The sequence below is a fragment of the Melozone crissalis genome, unplaced genomic scaffold (genome assembly GCF_028551555.1).
Source record: "Melozone crissalis strain CALT ecotype California unplaced genomic scaffold, PUWL_Pcris_2 ptg000014l_1, whole genome shotgun sequence".
NCBI lineage: Eukaryota > Metazoa > Chordata > Aves > Passeriformes > Passerellidae > Melozone > Melozone crissalis.
In genome coordinates, this window is record NW_026535792.1 from 13,208,888 (window position 1) to 13,231,714 (window position 22,827).

The 22,827-nt window shown below is 38.9% G+C and overlaps 1 protein-coding gene across 2 annotated transcripts; it reads left to right on the top strand.

Annotated features, from left to right (window-relative positions):
- Window positions 1-278: 278 nt before the first annotated feature.
- TEX9 (testis expressed 9) lies at window positions 279-22,777 on the top strand. Of its 2 annotated transcripts, XM_054273139.1 has the most exons (12): window positions 279-343; window positions 431-516; window positions 1,328-1,391; window positions 2,540-2,610; window positions 6,216-6,264; window positions 7,226-7,311; window positions 8,763-8,941; window positions 12,802-12,884; window positions 15,187-15,360; window positions 19,132-19,266; window positions 19,752-19,886; window positions 21,519-22,777. In XM_054273139.1, exons 1-12 carry the CDS (start codon window positions 299-301, stop codon window positions 21,594-21,596), a joined length of 1,185 nt encoding a protein of 394 aa, XP_054129114.1. In that variant the 5' UTR covers window positions 279-298; the 3' UTR covers window positions 21,597-22,777. The 2 variants fall into 2 exon arrangements, with proteins under 2 accessions (XP_054129114.1, XP_054129115.1); XM_054273140.1 differs by lacking the exons at window positions 279-343; window positions 431-516; window positions 1,328-1,391; ... (1 more) ...; window positions 6,216-6,264; window positions 8,763-8,941 and having other exon boundaries at window positions 7,243-7,311.
- Window positions 22,778-22,827: the final 50 nt, after the last annotated feature.

A 22,827-nucleotide genomic window follows, 5' to 3' on the forward strand; every position in this document is an offset into this window, starting at 1 on the left:
GACGCTGGCAGGACAAAGTGTAGCAAGGTCAGAAGGGCTGTAATAAATATTTATTACACTAACAATGGTAATGGCCCCTCAGACGCTTTCACCTGCCCCTCACCTGAACCCGTGGCAGCCCAGTGCCATGCCGGGTGCCAGCTGGTCCCTGCGCACGGGCCTGTCCCCGCGGCGGTCGCTGGGGCCCTGACCTGAACGGAGGGGAGGAGAGAGGGAAGGAGGGAGGGCGGGAGCGAGGGCGGGCGGCCCCCGGTTGCCCGGGCGAAGGCGACGCCACAGCGGCCTCGCCGCGGACAAAATGTCGGCGGTCGGCGCGGCCCGGCGGGGCGGGGATCTGCTTGGGGTAAGGCGGCGGCTCGGGCTGGGCTCGGACTCGGAGCGGCGGGGCCGTGCCGAGCCCGCCCCGCTGACTATGGCATTCTCCCCGCAGGTGCAGAGAGCGGCCGGCAGCCCCCAGGCGCTGGCGGGGCCCGGCGCGCTGAGCGGAGCATGGCTGGCCAAGGAGGAGCATTACAAGTAAGGAGGCCCTGGCCCATGGGACCAGCGCACAGCTCGTCCCCTGTAGCCGGTGCCGCGGCCCCGTCCCCGCAGAGGGCGGATGGCACTGCCCGGGGCTGCGGGACAGCGCCCACGCCCCGGGACACCGCGCCTCAGGCAGGCTCTAGGCCCGGACACGAGGTTCTTCTGCACTTTGAACATTGACTTTAGTTCTAAATTACGACTGTATAAAAGCTGAAGCCTGTTAAAAACAGCTTAAAAGCTGTAAAGGTTTTAAATGGACGGCCTGTCCCTGTTACCTGTTAGTGCCCAGCCCCGATGAACAGAGAGCCGCATCTCACACTCCGGCAGTCACAGCACCAGGGGCTGTGTGAGAGCACACAGGAGCACCTCAGTGCTGTAACCTGCACATCCATACAGCAACACATCTCAAAACACCTGATGAGCAATGCAGTCCTACACGAGTCCTTCCCCAACCCCTGCTGCTGGGTGTACTGAAAGGAAGGCCTCTGTTAAACATGGAAAACTTTCAGGAAATAAAGGCAATCTGTATTAAGAAATGGCATGTCCAAAGCTAAAGATATCCTTCACCTCTCACAGTTAATAGTCTAAACTGTGCTGTTTAATGGGTGTATGTGTTTTATTACTATTCATTTGGCTGAAACACAGGAAATTGTTGAAACATAACTTTAATACCTTGAAGTGTTTCAGCATTCCTTTGCAGGAATCATTAGAATTTCACTTAGTTCAGGCAAAAATACTGTCACGCTGACATTTATTCTTTTTAAATTTTTCAAAAACTCAGTGATAAAAATTCTTACTCTTTTAGGCGACTGAATGCAGAATTAGAAGCCAAAACTGAAATACTGGTGCGTCAGGCTGAAGAACTAATGGTGAGTAGCAGACTGTTATGTAATTTAGTCTGCATTCACATGCACACAGGGTTGAGCTTCAAAAGAAATTTAGACCTTGACTACTAAAAGCATGTTGCTTTCAAATGCAAGGTAAGCTTTAATTTATTTCTTTTCGGAGTTGTAAACCTGTATTAAAAATACATTAAAAAATAGTTTCTATGTAATTTCATCAGGTAGGTATTCACGCACCTGCCTACAGCATTTGTGCAGATACATACCTAAAACCACATTAAAAACTTGTTTAGTTGTTTAAGAAAAGTATCTGTAGGTGGTTTTATGCCCTAAATACTAAAAATTAGTATTTGAAAACCAGATAATGTTACAGTAACCTCCTAGTGAAATATGATCTACATTGTTCAAGCTGAGAGAGATACAAAGAATAAGCAACACAAACAGAAAACATGAACTTAGTAAGAAGGAAGTTTTCTCAAAACAGAAAAAGTTGCTGTTCATTATCAGTACTATTGTTTAACCAGATGGAATCAACACTTTATATGAAAGTTGGACAAATGAATGAAAAGAGAATGGGACAGGTGTGGTTTATACCCAAAACAGTTTGGAGAAGGTGTTCTGCATATTAGAAATATTCATTATACGTACACTCATTCAAGTAAACAAGGCTTAAAAAGCAAATTACTAAGTATTCTGGAAAGCTGTGCTTGTATGCACTTTTCCTACTGTTGAAACTTAAATTTTATGGGCTGTGAAAACATATTCTTCTCTTGAGCAGTGACAAGCTGAGGCTAAATGCTTGGCATTTGAACAGGAGCAGATGAAACAGCCAAAATAGCATCTAGTCTCTTTCCTTTAGAAAACAGCAACAACAAAACCACTGTTCTTTTCTTCTCTAAATATAGCAGAAGATGAAATATTCTTAGGGTACTTAATATACCACATGGCATGGCCAGATTGCACAGATATACATTTAACAACAAAACAGTAATGGCATTTTCATTTTTAGACATCTTTTCCTGTGTTTCAAAAGTTCTTTTCCACAGTAGACTAGTTTCCATTCTTTTCCATAGTAGACTGTAGTTACTGTGATTTGTGATTTACAAATAGGTATTTATCTTTAATGGATTATAATCTCCCAAAATCAACTGCTTTTTTTCCTTTTTTTAATGAAGAAAGGCCAACAGAAGATACTATCTCAGCCAGTTTCAGCACAGAATAAGTCACCTGAAGATGACAGACAGAGGTATGTGCTTTACAACTGCTGTGTATAATTGGTGGGGAACCTCACACTGATCCTGCATGCCGTGTGTCCTAACCATGCTCCTGTTTTATCTGTCTTTGCTGCATACTGCATTGGTGGAGTCTAATTCTTTTCCTATTATTAAAAAAAAAAGGGATCCTAAGCAGTGTTATTCCTTGTTATTTCAAGGAAGGCTTAATTTTGCTGGAATGTTCTATCTAAGATATTAAGCAGTGCTGACCTTTGTAAAAGAGCAAAGTAAGGTCACAGGTTTCTTTGCAATACCAAACAGTAGGCACTTGGCAGTGGATGGTTTTTAACAGTTGAGCTGACAAAATGAAGGAATAGACACTGGTTCACATCTGACTTGGCCTAAATGTTCCTGGGACAGGAAATGCCTGATGAAAACAAACACAAAGCCCTAGACAGGCAAACATTGAGCTGCCACCCTCTGGAATGTGGATCCCATTACAGTGCTGGGGCCTGCATGCCTTTGGCCAGGACGATCACAGCCCGAGTGTCCAAACCCCAGAGCCCCCCAGTGGGGACAGGGCTGAATTCCCTTTCTCACTCAGGGGCATTATTATTGCCTTAGCTGTTCAAGGGTTTGTGTATTGGGAGTGTGGGAAATGGGTGAATTTAACATAGACTAATACTCAGTTTATCAAGAATCTCATCTGTAGGTTCCTAAATTTATGATGCTACTAATCGGGCTAAGAAAGATACAGGAACAGACAACAAAATACTTCAAATGTTAAGCTGCAGTTGGGAATATTTTCAAATAGGGTATATGAAGGTCTGATAAAGATGATAAAATAGTTTCTTTTGTGTAGAATAGAAGCAAAGACATGGAGTTTTTCTGAAAGTAAAAGGGGGTTTCAGTACACAAAAGTGTGACAGTAAGGCACCTTCTATGATAGAAGCCTATCTACCAGCAAAACTTTGTTGCTACAATTAAAATGATTCCTGACCTATTTTAAAGCCATAGCTGAGGGAGTGAGGGGCAAGAAACTTCATGTGTTATGAGTCAGTATAATCATGCTTTTTAAACAAATTCTGGATCTCACTTTAGTTGCTTGTTCTGTTAGATGGATTTTGAATATTAGACAGAGAATTTTTAAGAACTTCAAACTGGAGTTGAGTTTTTGGGTTGCTTTATTAAATAATGTGATTGGAAGATTCAGCCCCACAAAGAGAATTATTAGCTTTGATGGTACACATTAGAATAAATTGAAATGTTGGAAGAATTTTTAAAAGAAGAAGCAAAAAGGGTAACTAACATGTCAGAGTGTCAGCTGACCTACCATTTACCAACCTAAATTAAAACACCTTAAAACAACCACAGTCTGGTAAACATAGTGTTCTGGTAAACATTTACAAGAGAGAAGACTGGAAATCCCATGCTGGAGTGAAAAAAAAATTAGAAATGTGTGCTAGGAATTAGGCACACTGATTATCCATGAGTGAACATTGAGGCCATTCAATTAGATTAGTTCAAAGTATTTAATATTTAATTAAAAATTCTTTTTTTTCGAAATTGTGCAAGCAGATAGGCCTTAAATCTCAAGGAAGCACTTGAGATGCTTTTGAACTATCTCGTTGAAATTTCTATTGATTCCTTTAAGGAGAATGAAAATCAACTGTAAAGGAGAGAGGAACTGAAGCAAAGAAAGGGGGAAAATGATAAGTTGAAGGGAAAAAACAAATGAGTAAGCGAAGTAGAAAAAAGACAACAAATATTTAAGTCACTCTCCAAGTCAGCGTATATTTTAAATGAATTTGTTCTGGAGTACTTGCAGCACATTGTCTGCAGGGAAATCTGAATTCCTTAGCAACAAAGCAGCTCGGGTCAGAGCGCGCTGCAATGAGCTGTTGTTTACCCGCTCCCTCTGCAGCCAGGGCACGGCTGGGGGCGCTGGGCAGGGCCGCGCATGGGCAGCGCCGGTGCCCGCCGGGGCTGCAGCGGCCGCCCCTGTGCCCGGCCCGGGGCAGTGCCCGGCTGCGCCCCCGGGGCTGTGCCCGGCCCGGGGCTGTGCCCGGCCCGGGGCTGCCCGTGTGCGCCGCCTCTCACCGAGCTGCGGCTGCACATGCACAAGCGGCTGGCAAAATGGGGCGGGCAGCAGGGAAGAACCATTAGGAGAATTTGAGAGATACAATGAGGTTGGGTTTTTTGTTTTGATTTTTTTTAAGGCGACCCTGAGACAATAGGTACAGTAGGAACAGATTATTGAGGGAAAGAATATATTTGTTTTCTTGAGTATAGAGCGTGTTGCGTTTTCATATTTTTCAGAATAACATAGAACTGCTATTTCTGTGGCAGCAAATCCTCACCTTCTGCATGCTCCTAGAGCTAGCCAATAGGGAGAAAGCTTGAGGAAACTGGGGTAAATAGACAAAAACTAATCATCCTATTCTTGAGGTCTGTTGCCAGCCACACACAGATGATTTCTCCAGGTTGTTTTTTGTGGTTTGGTTTTTTTGTGTGGGGTTTTTTTTTTTTTGTTTTTGTTGTTGTTGGGGTTTTTTTGGATTAATAAAATACGGAGCTTTGTGCAGATAATTCTTGTTGATGAACGTCTATGAAATTTTTAAAGCAAGATCTAAACATTTGCTCAAATCAGCCTGACAAAAAAAATTAAGTGACTTAATGAGCCAGAAATTTAAATTTTATTCAAAATCTGTTACAAGCCAGTGTTTTAATTGAAGTAAAAAAATTATAAAGGGTAGTTTAAAAACAGCCTTTCATTGCAATAATATACATTCACTCGTAACTCATTTTGAAAGCAAAATTGTATCTACATATCTGTATATCTATCTGACAAGGAATTTGACCTGAATAGTACACAGCATGCTAAAACTTTCTGCTTAATTTCAATAGACTTGGAAAATAATCATTTAACCTAAATTCAGTTACTGAGAAGCACAGTTTTCAGCCAAATAAGCAGATAAGAAAGCTGCTCTTTTTTTTTTTATTCTTAGTTTTATTCCCTGACTGTAAAATAGATACCATATTTATAATACTTATTTCAGAGAAAATTGTATGAGGCTTAATGTATAAATTGCTCCACTTCATATTCCTCTGTCAGTCCCTGTCAATTGACCTGAGAACAGTTAATCTGATCCTGCCAGGACAGGTGGAGGATGCAGAGGACCCTGGTTATATCTGCACTTTGTTTGTGTGAGCTCAGGGGGTTTATGTCATGTGGGTGTTACCCAGTGAGCTGCTGGCAGTCTTTGGGTCTGGATTGTCCTGGGGAAGCTGTAACTCTGCTTCTTGGCTGAGTACTCCCTGCTACAGGGAATCATTATCTAACTACCAGGAGCCTGAATTCCAAGAGACAAGATCAGGGTTCTGGTACATGAGTACTGCTGTATGAGATACTATAGACTCACCAGGTGATTTGGGTTGCAAATGGGGTAGACTGGACAGACCATGGATGAGACTGAATTTATGCTTGAATTCAGGATATGTTCCTACCTTAGCTGTATTGTTTATTCTAGACCTATAAAATGTTATTCTGATTCTGACAGGGGGGCTGTATTTTAACTGCAAAGTGTTCACATTTTTATAGATCAGTGAATTTTTACTTTTTTTTTTTTTATGGCAGAGATACTCACTGTCCCGAAGTTTCATCTCTTACAAATTCACTTGCAAAGGTACCAAAACTATCCTGGTTAAATTCTTTTCTAGCATAATTTCAAAAATATAATGGCTCATGGTTTGAGGCTACCCTGCCCTTACATGTGTAAGCCAAAGGGAAGTGATGCCCAGAGCAATGCTACAGGGACACTGTTAGCAGAGCTCCTCAGTGCCTGTGGTGGTCAGGTGGACTTACCCAATGTTTAATTTTTGTATTCTGTTTTCTTTTCAGCATTGAGAGAAATGTTCAGTGTTTTGAACATCAAATTAAGAATTCAAAGTGAAAAATATTAGAAAATAATTAGCTTCTTGCTCTCTTCCCTCCCTCACCTCTATAATTCTACAGGCAGTACTAGTGTCTTCTAATAATAACTGTCTAGATAAACAAGTAGTCAGAGTAACTGAATTTAGAAGCTATAATGGAAAAATGAGATTAAGAACAATCTCAGTAGTCTCTAACTACAACTGTATTGAAACTTTTATGAGATGAGCTGGAGCTTCTAAAATACCATCTGAAGTTATTTATCAGAATACAGTAAAAAACCCTCTAATTTTTTAGAATATTTGTTTGAAAGTAAAAGAAGTATTGTTATATCTTCCTTCAATGGGGACTTTATAAGACTAAAATAATGCCTAAAATACCATATTTTTGAAGGTATGATGACAGTCCAGTAATTAATAAAAGCTCAGAGCCTTGCTTGTGCATAGATTTATATATGTACGTGTGGAAAAACTCCCATGAGCCAATGACTATTGGGTGTATTACAGTTAGGGTGTAGAGACATAAAAGTTTGCAAGCTAAAGATGAGTGCAAATAAACTTGAGAAGTCATTTGGAAAGTTTGAAAAGCATTCTTTGAAAACTACCTTAAGTATAGATAGATGAAGAAGAATAAAAAAAAAACACAAAAAAAACTAGAAAAAAAAAGTAATTCAATAATAATAATAATACCCCACTAATTTTTGAAAAAACTTTTAGGTAGAAAACAAGAAGAAATTTCCTTCTGTGCCCACAACTCAGAACAGACCATACTCTGCAAGTAAGGGAAAAAGAACAACTTCAAGGTATGTAATGAAATCTTTTAGTTGCTGTTTTTCTCTATCAACTTATTTTATGGATGTATGCTTTTATATTTATACAAATAAATGTATCAAACTTCCTCAGTCAGCTCCACCAGGTGGCTATTTCTGGTTACTTGCACCAAAAACTATCAGTGAATATACGTGATTAATATTGCAGCAATGAAACAGTTGCTTTCTGCTTTAGCACTTCTCAAGGCTGCCAGCTGAGTTCTGTAAACTCCTTCAGTGAAAGGAAGCCCAATGAGCAGGAAGGGAGCACCTGAGGCAGCCTGGGCCAGCACACCTGGGTGCTGCAGCCTGATTTGTGATCAGATGGTGCTGGGGAACATGAGGCCTTGTAGTGAATGTTGGGCTCACAGGACAAGAGGCTCAGTAACACAACACAGCCTCCAGGGGCTCCCAGCTGAGAGGCTTCAGCTCTGGAGGTAGCAAATTCAAGGTTGTAAAACCAAGAAAGGGAGATCTGGACAAAGAGAGAAGCATCAAAAAATCCAGAAGAGCCTGGAAGCAAATTAAAACAGCCTTGAATTATGTCATAATACCAAAATAGATGAAAATTGTCTGCAAGGTGGCAGGACATGGAACTGACAGGCTGAGGCTGTCTTACAGGAGTTGGAAATCCCTGGGGAGACCCTTCAGACCTCCCTTGGGCATTTCAGGGGAGGTTGTTATGCTGGCACCTGCTCATGAGGTTTGGAAGTGGAACTGTGCTGATACAGAGCCTGTGGGACAACCCAAAAGATGTGGGAGAAAGTTAGGAGCTGGGAGGGGTTTGGAGACTGGAATGAGGATATGTTGGAATAAGAACTTAGGAGCTTCAGATCCTGTGAGAATTGAGATCACCTTTCTATAGGAGAAAGCTGTGTAGGTGATTTGTTACCCTGCATTTTGGTTTCATGAAAATGTTGATATGCAGTTTCTAGGATCAGTGAAGTTTCCTAGGCTGGGCATAATGATGTAGAAATTGTCATAAGGTAGGAGTACAGCCAGGGGCAACAGAGTTCTACAAGATAACGTGGCAGGGAGAGGAAAGAGCAGAAATGACAACAGAGGATAGAAGATCACACCAGGACAGTAGCCAAAGCCAATAGAACATCCCTCTCTTTCTTTGCTTTACTCTGATTTAGTAATGGATTTGTTGGATGAGAAGACCATGCCAAAATCTTCTCAGTTGAAAATGGTAGTGGTTTCTCTGTCTTCTACATTATAGTATGTAAAATCTTGTGATTATTTATGTGGAATATGGTAAAGGTATCTTACAGAAAGCAAATGAGAAATTGCCATCGATGTATCTTTCATATGAATGCAGGTAATGTAATTGCATTAAATGCAGGTAAATAACTGTACACTCTTAAAAATAGCAAATACTAAAAATATTTGACAAAAATATGATGTATCATAAATTTAAAATCTAGGGTTTTCATTTTTTTTAGTTCAAAAATAAGAAATGTGGAAGTACAAAGTGCTGATGGTGTTGCAGTACTGGAAGATTGCATAGGTTTTTCTTTAGCAAAAACAATTAGCAAAGTTGAAGAAAGACTAAAGAAAGGAGTCTTACCAGACTGTCAAGATGATGATATTATTCCAAGGGTTGCAAATGAGATGGGAGCAGGTAAGTTTCCTTCCATGACTTGTACATTTATTCTTTCTTCATGACTGTTAGAAATGGGTTTTCCTGGGGAGAGAAAAAAGGAGTTTCTGTAAAAATTACAGGGAAAATTCTATAGCCCTTAACCTAAAGGAAAAGGGAAAGAAGGTTTTTCCTCTCTACATAGGCCTAGAGGAAGATCAGTTCACATGTAACTGATTATGTGGAAAAGTGAATTTTTATCTTCCTTTCCACCTCTGTAGGAAAGTATTTGGATGGTTACATATATTGAATAAGTGCATGGCATTTGATTCATTTCACTGGGAAAACAGAAGTACAGGATGCTCAGCTTGTATTTCCAAAAAGATGAGCTTCAGTCTTTGCACAGACTCTGTCTTTGGAGGCAAAAGCCTTTCCTCAGAGCAGTGCTGTGGATCTCAGCAAGTGGCTGAAACAAGGTAATGTTTCAGCTACAGTGCTTGAATTAGAATCCTCCAGATATTTTCCCACTGCAAATGGTGTGTTTATATCTGTCCTAGAAACAGAACAGGGAAGGGATTGGAGCATTTGCCAGCAAGGCTAAAGGCATGACACACATCTGTCTTTTTGGCTCTGGTGTGATAAAAGTGAGTTTGTGTAGTTCCTTACAATGCTGAAGTGAGCATGAAGTCAGAGATTCACCCCAGTAGCTGGAAGTGCCTGAGCGCTCTCCTTTTAATCTAACAGCTTGATGTCAACAAGCATGCCAACACAGAAATAGCTTGGTTTCTAACCTCATGTAATTCTTTGCACATCTTCTGTTACCAAGTCTCCCATAACAGATCCTCAGATAACTTTTTTATAGTTTTCTTCCTGAACCAAAAAGAAATTGCTTTAGCTTGCATTGGAAACTTCTACCAAATCAATTCAAGGCAACTCAAGAAGAGTTATTACTGGTGCCTTGTAATCAGGGACCAAGGGCATGTATTGGAGTATTGAGGATTGTTTCTGTAACTTTAATGATGAAATAAAAATCCTCTGGATTGATTTTTGCATTTTGAATTTGATGTTGACTGTTTGGAACACTCTGAATGCCTCCTTAAAGTGGTAAATACGCTATTGCAGGGCACCCCAGCACTGTCAGACTCTCAGTTAGGGTGTTCACAAGGAAGCAGCACAGGTATTGAGCAGGCCCTGTTACAGAGAGGGCTCAGTGGGAATCTCCATAATGGATTCCTTAGGCCTGTGTGCCTGTGCCCAGCTGTTTAGGCCAATGTGCTGATAAAATTCCATAGTATTGTCCTTTCCTTGAGCCTCTTGCAGCACTCTTCCTGAAATTGGGTTCTCTGTCTTTATTTCAGAATCACAGGTTACCACAGTGCTGCCAACACAGTAGCTTAGACATTATTTTAGTCTGGGACTGTTTTGGGAGAGTTATAATTCAGCTCTGCAGTAACCAGCAATGATAGAAGCACACAGACATAGAGATGGCTGAACATGAAGCTCTATTTTTATCTAATATACCCTTATACATAAAGTACTTGAATATATTGTTGCACTTCATGTTCATCTTCATCTTATCTCAAGAATTCAAGAAATCTGTTCTTTCTTGTAGGGTATCAGAGTCTCTCTGATGTCCTTTTCTTGTTTAGTCCCTAAATCTTTGGTTACTTTATAACCTAAGACCATCCTATGAAGTGATACTCCCCCTTATCACCCTCATCAGGTGATTAAAATTGACCAGTTAGGAAGCTAATTGTTTAATTATCTTTCCCCCTTGTCAGAATTCAGATGATTTGGATCATGGGCACCTCCCAAGACTGATCCAGTTCTAGTTGTGCACTTGAATTTTCACGGGTTTTACTGCTAAATGCTCTTAATGACACACAGCCGAATAAGACAGGAGCTGTCTGTGGACTAATAGCTGAGTAAAAGAGGAAACAAAATGGTGAAAAAAACCAGTTTTCACAGGCAGTGGTGTAGCCCTAGAGGAATTTGTCACAGAGCTTACATTGATAGCTGGTAAATTTGTCTATGTAACAATTATTTTAGGGTAGTTAAGACTGATGAAGTATTGCAAAAGAATCTCATGTACTGAGTGAGGTGGTGAAGCACAAGTTTATATTCTGTGTTAAAGAGGGCAGAGTAACACTGACAGAAAACACAGCTTTCCAATCCCACCTACTACACAACTGCAGTCACACCTACTACTGAGCTGGACTTTCCCTAATTATTGATAACTAAATTTAATGATAACTAAATAAAATAGCTTAATTTAGTGATAACTAAATAATCTCCAAAAGCACAAACTTACTGCCTGTTCACAGTGGAAAAGGCAATGAATTTTTAGAAATCCTTCAGAAGATAGCAGAAAACAGAATATTGTGCTGTTACCATCACACTATTATATAATTAATGCTACCTCATCTTGAGAATGGCACAGTTCTCAGCTCCTCACAGATCTCAAATGTAGGATGCAGAACTATCAAAAACACATATTCAGAGTGTACAGTGCAATGAGAAGTGTGGAAGAGCTTGAATTTGAATTTTCAGTTTGAAAATAAAACTATTAAAGGCAATATGAAAGTTCTCTAATGAAAACAGTAATGGTAAAGGGAAAGCTGTCTTTCTCTAATGCAAACACTAGTAAATGCCACATTAAATTGGATTTAAAGTAAGCTACACAAAGTATTTCTCTTTCACATAAAGAATAATTAAATTAGCCAGCTCATTGCCACAGGATGTGGTAAATACCAAACTACAGTATGTTTCATGAAGAAAATCAAATAACTTAATAGTATAGAAGTACCTGCAAGGGGATTAAACATGAAGTTTTCATTATGGTCTCCATCTTGACAGCCACTAGTTACCAGAAGCTAGCAAGGATATAAAAGGAGGAATAAAAGTCAGCCTGTATCTTATTTTTTCATGGTGTTTTCCTAAACTGTACTTATTATTGACCTCTTCAGAGTTAAAGCTTAAGCTTCAATTGATGAGGGAAGATGGGTGAAATGAAACAAATTCCTGTTACAGCAAATGAACACCTGTACCCATCCATTCCTCCACTCTTAGCTCTAGGTCCTTCTCCTTCACTTTATTCTTTTCCTCTTGTAACTACTGGGAATAATGGTTATTCCTATGTTAGTCAGCTTGATTTTCAGACTATTTTCATGCTTGATGCTTGTCAAAAGGAAGTCTTTCCAGAGGAAGTTCCTTGTGAATGATCTGGGGAATAGGAAGTATGAGAACAGACTGTTCCCACACAGCTTGTTTTGTCATGCCAGTCCATTCCTTAGCTGTCCAAGAGCAAGACAGAATTTCATTTGGAAAAACATCTGATTACATGGATTTAATTTTAAACTATTAGTTGAAGAATGTTAGCGGTGTACTTTTACAAAGCATAGAGTACTGTGTGGGAGGGATATTTACCTGTTAGGAGGGGTTTGCAACCTACATCAAATTCCTTGTTGTGCACAGCTTAAAATCACTTTGGCTGTAACTAGAGAAGTTGTAGCTCCAGCTGGATTGCAATGTAGACATGCCCTACAATACAGTTTTGTTGACTTCAAACTCAAGAAGTGCTGCCATGTACAGCATGGTATGATGCAAGTTTTCAGTAAGTTTCAATGTTCAGCATTATGAGTCTTTTACAATTTAAAGATGTCAAGTTCAGTCATTAAAAGGAAAAAATCTATACAAAGCTTTGCCTAAGAATGTGTGAGAAATCTGCAAACACTTTTTCAGAAATCTGGGTTTTTGTTTGCCTATTTCTCTTCAATAATTATAAACAATGTCATGTGGTTTTAAGTACAAGATGAAAGTGAGTTCTTGCATCAGTTTTGGTTCTTGTCTGCATTGAATAATGAGGACTTGTGTATATTAAATGTAACTCTTTATGTTCACAGAAGCTCAAATCAGATTTCTTAAGGCAAAGTTACGTGTGATGCAGGAAGACCTGGCAAATATAGTGTTTGAATGCAGGAAGAAGGTAAGGGATTAATTTTTTAATCTAGAAATGGAATAGGTTCCTCTTTAACAAATAATCCCAAAACAGAATTCTCTCAACTTTTCTGTTTCAAGTATTAAGAGTTAATGTTCTATTTCTTTTAAATACTGTACAGATTTAGAGTTGGGGGTGGTAATTTCTGTATAAGTGTGATCTTGGGCTAAAAGCTTTCAAAATGCACTTAATGGAAAATAATTTGGGGCAGGAGAGAACCACTGGGAACAATGACATGCCCCAGCTGTAGGGCCGCTGTGGTTCTGCAAAGTCTCAAACCATCTCCTTCCTGCTGGGAAGGAGAGGGAGCCTGAGAAAAAGGAGGAGGAACAGTGGTGGTGAAATGCAGATTGTGGAGTACAGAGAGAAGGGAAGTGTGCCCAGAGCTGGCTGCTGGGATGAGATGGATGTTTAGGGGAAAATGAGAAACAGACTAGCTTGAGAAATAGAAAATCTTGAGAAATAGTCAGGTGCTTTCAGTGTCATCAGTGGATCAAAGTGTGGAAAGAGCTTCTATTTAAAGTGGAATATTGTAATCAAAACAGAAATTAGGCTCAAGAGTACAACTGATGCAGAGGACAGTATTTGGAATGACGTACCTGAGCAGATCAGCCTGAACTTAAGGCATTGTGAGGCTACACTGATACTTCACTGTTAGAATGTACAAGTGAGTTTTATAATCTGCACTGTCTGGCAGGATATTTTAAAGTGATGCTCAAACAGCTCTTGAACTGTTAAAACTTAAGTAGTTCATATCTGTCTGCCAGACAGATCACTTCTTATTCATGTATTTGTAATCAAGCAAGGTTTTTGAACTAACTCTCTATTTTACATAACTGCACTATTTTTATTTGTGGTCTCTTAACTTCAGAATGCTTTTTTCCACCTATTCCCCAGGCCCAAAAGTGATGATGACATTAAGAACATATGGCTAAACACCTATGTGTTTTCTTACACGCTTTTAATTTAGCATTAAGGAGCAGGATGATAGTAAATGGGTTTTTTGAAATAAGTACATGAATAAAATCTTTAGAAGTAATTAGATTTTGATATTTTATATCTCTACTTCATTTTTATCAACACAGTTGCTTCTGCATTTCAATACTTCTATGCTGTGATCAGAAGAATGTTGGTACATTAGATTTTAAAGTAATTTTCAAATCAAATATAATTTTGTCAGAAGCTATTGAACTTCATCATTCCATGCCAAAATCATGACAGAATTCAGTTACTGTAGCAGATGACAGAAGACAACCTTGTACTTTTTCTAGTCCTGCTCCCTTAACACTTTGTATGTAAATTTATCATTTTGGGTTCTAGTTTCTCTGGTGTGAAAATAACTATTACATTCAGAAGGTCACAAAAATTTCATTTTGGCAAAGCCTTGAGATAGATTCTGGGTTTGGTTCCAATTCACAGTCCACTTGTTATAAGGAAGCAGTAAATCTGTTTAAATTTAAAGAGGTGGGAGTTTCTGAGGTGCATGAAGTCATGAGAAGCACTTAGGATAAAGCATACAGATTTCTCAGGTGGGAAGCTGGTATTCCAAGGGACTGAGAGAACAGCAGAGAGACTTTTTTTCACAGAAATTCCATTTCTGTATGTGCCTTGGTTTCTTTTGCTTAAAGAAAAGCAGGGCATAATGTGTCTCTGAAACAATCTACATTAGTATTCACTTACCATGTTTGAAAGGTTATAAAAGAAAAATGCCTTGAATTATAATGCTTAATGTGGGATGTAATTGCCAGTAGGTCATGAATCTAAGACAGGACTCACTTCATGTTAAGAGAATCTTAAATTTGAATATTTGATGTATCCTGGATCATTAGCTTGCTTTTAAGTCAAAACCAGATAATCTCCTGAAACATAATGGAGTGGTTTATCAGTAATTATAGTCTCTTTTTTTTTCCCATAATTTTTCCTAATATGTGCATTTAGCTGTTCTCACAAAAATGTCACAAAATATCTATGTACTACTGTTATTCATATAATTCTATAACATTTTGATTATTTTCAAAACCTTTGAGCTATGAGAAATGTTTTACATACTGCTACAAGACAGTTTCAAGTAAAAGACTGCAGAATATTAAGTGAGAAAAGTATTACTGTTTTTTAAAGTATTATCTTGGTGAAATGGCGTTTTGTTTTCTTAGTCTTACTTGTTGCTATTTCTAAATCTACAGCACATATATTCTAACTGCCTGTTATTTACAAGACATTATTACTGCATTATCCTCCTGTTTCCTTTCAATAATTTAGCGCTGGTTTTTTGCTAATTACTGCCACACAGGATGATGAAAATCAGAATTTAGGATCTCAGCTCAAAGATACTGAAGAAGAAAACTCAAGACTGCAACGAACAATCAGCCTGCAGCAGTCTCAGATTGAGAAGTACAAAATGTTGTCACAAGAAGCTAACAAAAAAACGGAAGGGTTACAACAAGAGGTCACTGCACTAGAAAAGGTATTGCAGATATTAGTCTTATTTATCTCAAAAAGGGAAAAACCCACATCAAATTACCCTCTGTTCCCTGATGGAGTGATACAGCCATGTACAAAGATCTCATTAATGTTTCAATATCTGTTAATTTATGAATTGTATTTTTAAATGGCCTAATTTTTTTTAAGGAAGAAATAATATATTTTGCTAACCTTTTCTTCTGCTTTTACAGTCATATATTTCTGTGTTTTAAAATTAAATTCCTATGTAAAAGACCCACAAGAGACAAAACTACCTTTTCAGAAACTGCTGTCAAATTTAAAAACTAATCCTGAAAAGTACAAGGAAATTTCATTTTTTGGGTTTTAATTATTTTTTTAATTGCTTCTGTAAATTCTGTTGTAAGCTGTAGAACCTACTGAACTTTTTTTTTAAAAGCACCTGAAGCTTATCTTGTGCAGGTAAGGGAAGGGATGTGCTTGTTGTTGCAAATGGAAAAGCAGGCCCTGCAGTGTGGCTGAGCCAGGTGAGTGTGGCTGCTGTCCCCCAGTGGTGCCATGGCCAGCACAGCAGATGGCTGCAGACAGAGCTTGCTTTGTTTGCAACTTCATCTTAAGGGCAGCATGTGTTTTTCTTTAATTACTTAGAGCTAGAGAGGTTGATTTCAAAATCATGGAATACATACAGTGTTGGGTAGTACTTGTAATACAACCAGGAGAATGTTTCAGTTAAAAAACTGGGGAAAACGGAACACAGCTCAGCCCATCAAAGACTCATACTTCCATTAATCATAGTATGGATTCATGTGGGCATGCTTATATCCTAATGTTTCATAGTTCTGGCATTTTAAAACTAACATGGTCTTTGTGGTTTTTTGTGCAGATACTTGGAGGTTTTAAATTCTCTTAAACTGATTGTGAGGAAAAATATTCAGTACTACTGTTTGTGCTGCTCATCAGCTCACAGTCAATAGGGCCTAGAGATTTACAGTAATTTAGTTCCTTCTCTTAAAGCAAGACAGGACAAATTATATTCAAACCATCTGGGATATAAGTTTGTTTAACCTGTACTTACAGCTTTCTGGAGTGGCAGTTTTCATCACTTCCTTGCACTCAGTCACAGTTAGAAAGTATTTAGGAAATGGGATGAAAGGTTATTCACTTCCCCTGCACAGGTACCATAGCCAGAATATGATCACTTCCCTCCCTGGTCTTTGCTTTGGATTTACCATCCTCAGTTGCTTCCATTGTTCCTCATAGATGGTGTTTTCTAAAATTCATCAAGGTTGCCAGTTAGCCCTGGTCATGAAAAATAGTGGTAATCCTTTAAAATACTATGACAGCAAAAAAAGCAAGTATGTGTAATGAAAGATTCTCTGCTAATTCAGAAGTTACTTTACACATTTTCTCTGCTATATTAAATTATGTAACTGCAAAAACCATGCATGTAAAAATAATTTTGCAGTAACTGCTTAAATCTCCAGTGGATTTAGAAGACTAAAAACTGCTCTATTTTTTTGATATGAAGTATTATTCAACCCTATTTAATTAATGTAGTGTAGATCAATTCCAGACATGTTTAAAAGCAATTTCCTGTGAACACAGGCTTGAAATGGTGCTACTGTGCTGCTGAACTCTCATGACTCTTTCAGTTTGGACAAAGTTTTCTGTATAGCTGAGAGCCCAAATGTAACCTCAGTTTTTAGGGCTTTTTTGCTTTTTCTGTTGTTGCAATGTAGTTGATAGACTTAAGGTGTGATACATGCTTCCCCAAACTCCTTAGATTATCAAGTCTTTTTAATTCATTAATCCCCCGGGAACTTTTTGTATGTGCCTAGGCAAAGATTGTCACCTGCTTTTCACAATTTACCTGAAACATGGTAACTATTTAATTATTTTTACCTTTTCTTTTTTTTGTGTTCAGTCTCTGTAAACATTACTGCTGCAGCACCCACCTAAGGCAGTAACTGAATTCTGATACTCCCAGAAATTTCCATCTTTTTCTTTCCAGCATTCCAATTTTTTTCTATCTAGTTGATCTCATAAATGCTATCACCTCTCTCATCTCTTTCACCAGTGGTCTACAAGATCATTCCTTTCTTTGTGTTCTCTCCCACTTATTCAGCCAAGCTCTAATGTTACATAGTGGTCTGGAAAACACCAAAGTTGTACTCTTACTGTTTTTAAGCTTTTGTGCAGGGGGTTATCACTTGCCTTGAAGAAAGGCTTGATGTTAAGTACACCTTCTCTCAAAATTGTTTTTTGGGGAGGTGTTGCAGAGCTTCCTAAAGATGGCAGTGCTGCCTGCACTGCTGCTGGGAGGACAGAAGGCCTGGTGAGGGTTACCTGGGGACCATCACAGCCCCTGCTGATACTCAATGCCTCAGCCATGGCAGAACAGTGGGGAAAATCCAGAAACTGAAATGGGATGCAATTTTAAAACACAGTAGTTTATCCTCCCACTCTTAGATAAATATTATATGACAAAACTAATCCAGCTTTGACTTAAAGTATTGAAGAAATGGCAGAAACCTTGCCTAGTTACAAAATAAAACATTTATTTCAGATATTTTTAAGATTAAAAACTTGGAGCCTAATACATTTAACAATATACCCTGACTAGATGACTTGCAAAAAAGTCCTTGATAAGGTATTATGTATGACAGCAAATGTCAAAAGTCCCTAAAAGAATTCTTAGAATTCTTTCATTAAATGATCTGATTAGCTGGTAAGTAATTTGCATTGCATGTAGACTATTTTTTTGGTCATTAAATGCTTGAAAGACTATTCCAAAGCTTTTCATATTAATGCAGAATAAAATATATAGCACAAAGGATGTAATAGTCTTCATTCACAACTCCATCATCTTGATACCAGACAAAGAGGTCAATTAGTATGTATTTCTTGGATAAATGATGTGGAAGTCTTGAGTAACCACCACAGAACAGGTGCAGAATTGAGAAAATAGAACAGTTGCTCAGAAATGAGGCAGTCTGAGGGCCACCTCATTATCAGTAAGCCCCCTCTCTACCTTGATTTGGTAAAAGAAACTTCCTGTGCCCATTACAAAAATATTTGATATTTTAAAGAAAGAGTCTATTTTTTTTTCATAAAACACAAGATGTGCTCTTTCTGCCAGAGTTGTTTATTTCTTTTACTCTGTATTTTATCTATATTCCCTGATCTTTAGTCTCATTATTCTGTTCCTCAAGTTGGTTCCTTTCTCTCATTTCCCCACTTACAGCACTATGAAATCCTGTCAGCAGAGTCAAGAGATGACTGCTTTGATTGGTGCCATAACACTTGATGAACTCTTTTCTGCCAGATGAAATAGTTACTACCCTCAGCCATCTGCAGCAGGCTGCTTTCACTTCTTGGTGGGAATTGCATGTAGTAATCTCTGGGGAAAAGAGGTGAATGGAGCCGGTGGGAAGAAGGAGCTGGGAACACCAGCCACCATTCCAAAATCTGTCACAGAATGGACATACTGATACTTTTTTCTCTTTTTCTGACTGATCATACAAGTTTTTTCAATCTTATATGATCAGCTTCACAATTTACCCCAAGAGAAGCTTAAAAAAATAAAGATGAGAAAGATCCTTTTTCAAGATTTCAAAGGAAAATGGGTTGTTTTAATGGTAGAATTGTCTTTGAGACAGGTTCTGTTACAGGCCAAAGAAGTTCAGACTCTTCAGCTTTCAAGGGTGAGCCTTTTTTGTGTGTTGTTGATACAAGATTCATTAGAACACCATTATTCATGATATTTTTCTTGATTTGTCCTTTCCTTCTTCAATAGGAATTGGAGAGTGTAAAGCGTGCCCAAAAGCAGGGCGCAGCCACTCAGAGTGCAACAGAGGTGCGTTTAAACAGGGCCTTGGAAGAAGTGGAGAAGTACAAAGTGGAGCTGAATAAACTGAAGCAAAGCAACAAGGTACTGTGGCTGAGGAAAGCAATTTCCAGTCTGTAATCACTCAGTAATGCTAGAATGAGACAAAAAGCTTGATGGGCTTTGGGAGCTTCGTATCTCTTACAGGCAGCCCCAAAATTAACTTGGAGCAAGTCACAAAAGGCCTCAGTAAGTTACCTTAGAGGATACTGCTGCAAACTCTGGAGGGAGAAGAAATGTACAGAATGAAGTTAAAGCCTTTCTGATTTTCTTCATTTCTGTGAAAATGAGACCTGTTTAGAAAGAGGGAGAAGTTCACATACACACCTAACACATACAAAGGCAAACCATGATTCTTGTTGCCAAGATTTTATTTTCTTTTTTAAGCCTTAATGTGGGAGTATTTTGATTAATCCCATTTCTTTTCAGAAGTGTCATGTGTGGCTACTGTTTGTCATTTTCTTATGTAATGCCAGGTTTCATTAGTTAAAGCACCGTTTTCATAATTTCTCCTTTTCTTCCCTTGGTAGGATGTAGCTAATCAAGAACTCAAAATGATCGAAGAGTTAAAAGCAGAAAACAAGAAACTGCAGAAACAAAAAGGAGAGCTGATTACAGGTTTTAAAAAGCAGTTAAAGTTAATTGATATTTTGAAGAGACAAAAGGTAAGGAGCAGACTATGGGTGTATTTCATCTAACAACCTCTAGCTAAATGCATCTACTGTCCAGCAAAGTAATCCTGAAAACTGTGAGTTTACATGGAAGGAAATTAAAATGAGAAGAATCTATACTAAGAGATATTTCTCAAATCAAATTATTTTCCACTTACTAGTTCCATTACACTTTTCACTTAAAATACATGGGATGTGTGCAGTAATTTCCATCAGTTCTCCTTCTGAGGCAGCATGAGACATGTAGAGCTATGGGCTGGACAGGACCTTAACAGCACAGAATGGGTCACCTCCAATTGCTTACTCTGCAGAATCTCCCAGGATTCATTTTGGGGTGGAGTCAGTGCACTTCTTGCATTCTCAAACCAAAGCTGTAAGACAGCTAAAGCAAGCAATGTATGGTGGCTTGTTGAGCAGAACCCCCTTTAAGAAGGGCCAGCCCTAGAGATAAGCAAGTAGAACATTTTATTTACCCTTTGAGTACTCAGTGATCACCAGACATTTAGTAAACACTTCTGAAGCAGTTGAGCCCCAAGAGGAAGAATAGTTCTGTATGAAGTGGCAACTTAAGTGTGAGTATTTTGCACCCTGATCCTAAGAACTGGGAATTGCAATATGAAACCACACTCTTGATTCTGGAATACCTCCCCAACACAGGGCAAAGGAGGACAGGTAAGTGGAAAAGAGGAAGTGGGGCTGCTTATGTATTTCCAGTGCAAGAGAATTTTTCTGGCAGTAACAGGATGCAGAGGAGATCCTGGGGATTCACCCAACAGCAATAGTGCTAACTTAGCCCTTGGCTGGCCCTTCTAGCTCTGCAGTTTTATTTTGAGAATGAAAACTACACAGCATTCACTCAAAATATGTTCTTCCAGATGAGGTAGCTCATTGTCCTCTGGAACATGAATTCACTGAAATGGGTGTCACAGAGCAGCATTTCTGTTTGACTGGGAACCAAACCCATGGACTCAGACAGATGTCACAAATTGCATTAAATACATTTTTAAGCAATTACAACTGCTGTATCAGAACTGCAGATAGGAGAGAAAGCCACTTACCTTTTCTTACAAAAAGTGTTACTCACAGAGGAAGGATGCTGTGAGTTGTCCTTTCTGAAGGGACTGAGGCTAACCCTGCCCCTTGCAGCTTCTGGCAGAAGGCACTGGGGAAGGGCAGCTGAAGCTCACATGTGCTCAGTATTCACAATCAGGGGGAGGATTCAAGTCTGCTTCAAACAGGCCTTTTGTTGAATGAATTAGAAAAACCTGATTTAGGCTATTTGTGTAATATTTGTGGCAGCTTCAGATGCACAGAGCAGACAGAGACTGAAGAATGATAGAGGGAAAATATTCCCCAAAGACATTAAATATCAGTAGTAGGATGAGATTTGCTTTGTAATAACTTTAAATTGTATGTTGATCAGCTTGAAAGAATGTGGACCACATTTTCTTATGTGTGTTCTTCAGATGTCACAAGAGTTGTCAGATTTTCAGGAATTTCTTTATTAATGAATTAATTATTAAATATTAATTGCTTTATTAAAACCCATAAAATATCCCAGGTAGTCAGGATTTTGTATTGCTCATTCACACTATTTTACCTTCTGCTCACTTTTTTTTTTTTTAGATGCACATTGAAGCTGCCAAGATGCTTTCTTTTACCGAAGAGGAATTCATGAAAGCTCTTGAGTGGGGAAATTATTGATCCCATTAAATAACTTCTGTTTGAAAGATGAGTCAGATGGTACATTATTTTGAGACTGTATATGAGTCCTTGTTAATAGTTAATAACTGTATATCCCACTGAATTGATTTTGTTGATTTATCTTATGTTTAAATAGTTAAACTTTTGTCAGCCTGATAGCTTGTGTTGTAATGTCATATGAAACACAAATTTCTACTTCATTGTCAGGCCAAACTGCCCCTTCTGTAAGGAGCAGAGAAGCACAGACCATGCAAGGACTATTCCAACAAGTGAACTTTGTTATCAGTTTGCTCTGTTCTAGCATTTAAAACTGTACCTTACCTATGGTCATATTCAGTCCAAGGAGGTCAGGATTTAGTCTCAGAAAATTCCTTGTTGCAACAGAAATAAACTAACCAGTGATCCACTTGAGAAGAAAATGTCATGTCCTTTTTAAAACACGTGGTTGGAAAATTGGCCTGGTCTGTTCTCTGTAACAGATCTCCCCTCAAAGCTAGCTGGTCTGGCATCTAATTTAAGCACCAACAGCTCTTTTATAGAAATGACCATAACTTGTTTTAGCAATCACATCTGAGCGCCCCTGGCTGGCATAACCATACATGAGACTGCCCCTCATCACCCAGACAGACTCCACAGTCCCATGGAGCTGGGTTGTGTAAAAGAGTTCCTTCAGTCAAGGTGCAATTGTTAAACCCTTCCCTGGCCATCAGCTGCTGCTTTGGGATACAGGCAGGAGCAATGACTCCATATTCCCAGGTGCTCTACAAGCATCATAGCCATATAAAAATTTCATTATTCATCATTGTAATGAGTAACTAGAAAACAGATTCAGGGTAGAAGAACTGAGCCTACTGTGTGTACATTTATGAACAGGAGCAATATAGGCCTGTGCTTCTGCATGAACCTCTGCCACACCTCAGCTATTTCAATGGATTCATCCCTCAGAGTAAGTGAGTAAGAACATGGGACAAGAACAGTCAGTTTATGCATTTAAAGAAACGTATAAACAGTAGTTCTGACCTCAGAATGACACAACATATCTGCTTAGATCCTACCAGTGAAGTACCTCAGATCTACCTCGTGGAGATGAGACACACTGCATTTGAATGAGGGCTGTAGTAGTGTAGTGCCAATGCAGCCACATCTTCCCAGTGCATTAGGAGAATCCTTCAGTCCAGACTGGAATACACATGCTAGGTTAGGGTTCTGCTGCATTGCTGAAGAAAACATT

Excerpts from the sequence above, each read along its gene's own strand:
- TEX9 (XM_054273139.1), top strand. The coding sequence starts at position 299 with ATGTCGGCGGTCGGCGCGGCCCGGCGGGGCGGGGATCTGCTTGGG. Across the intron at positions 517-1,327 it reads GCCAAGGAGGAGCATTACAA|GCGACTGAATGCAGAATTAG; the intron begins GTAAGGAGGCCC and ends TTACTCTTTTAG. Across the intron at positions 12,885-15,186 it reads TGTTTGAATGCAGGAAGAAG|GATGATGAAAATCAGAATTT; the intron begins GTAAGGGATTAA and ends ACTGCCACACAG.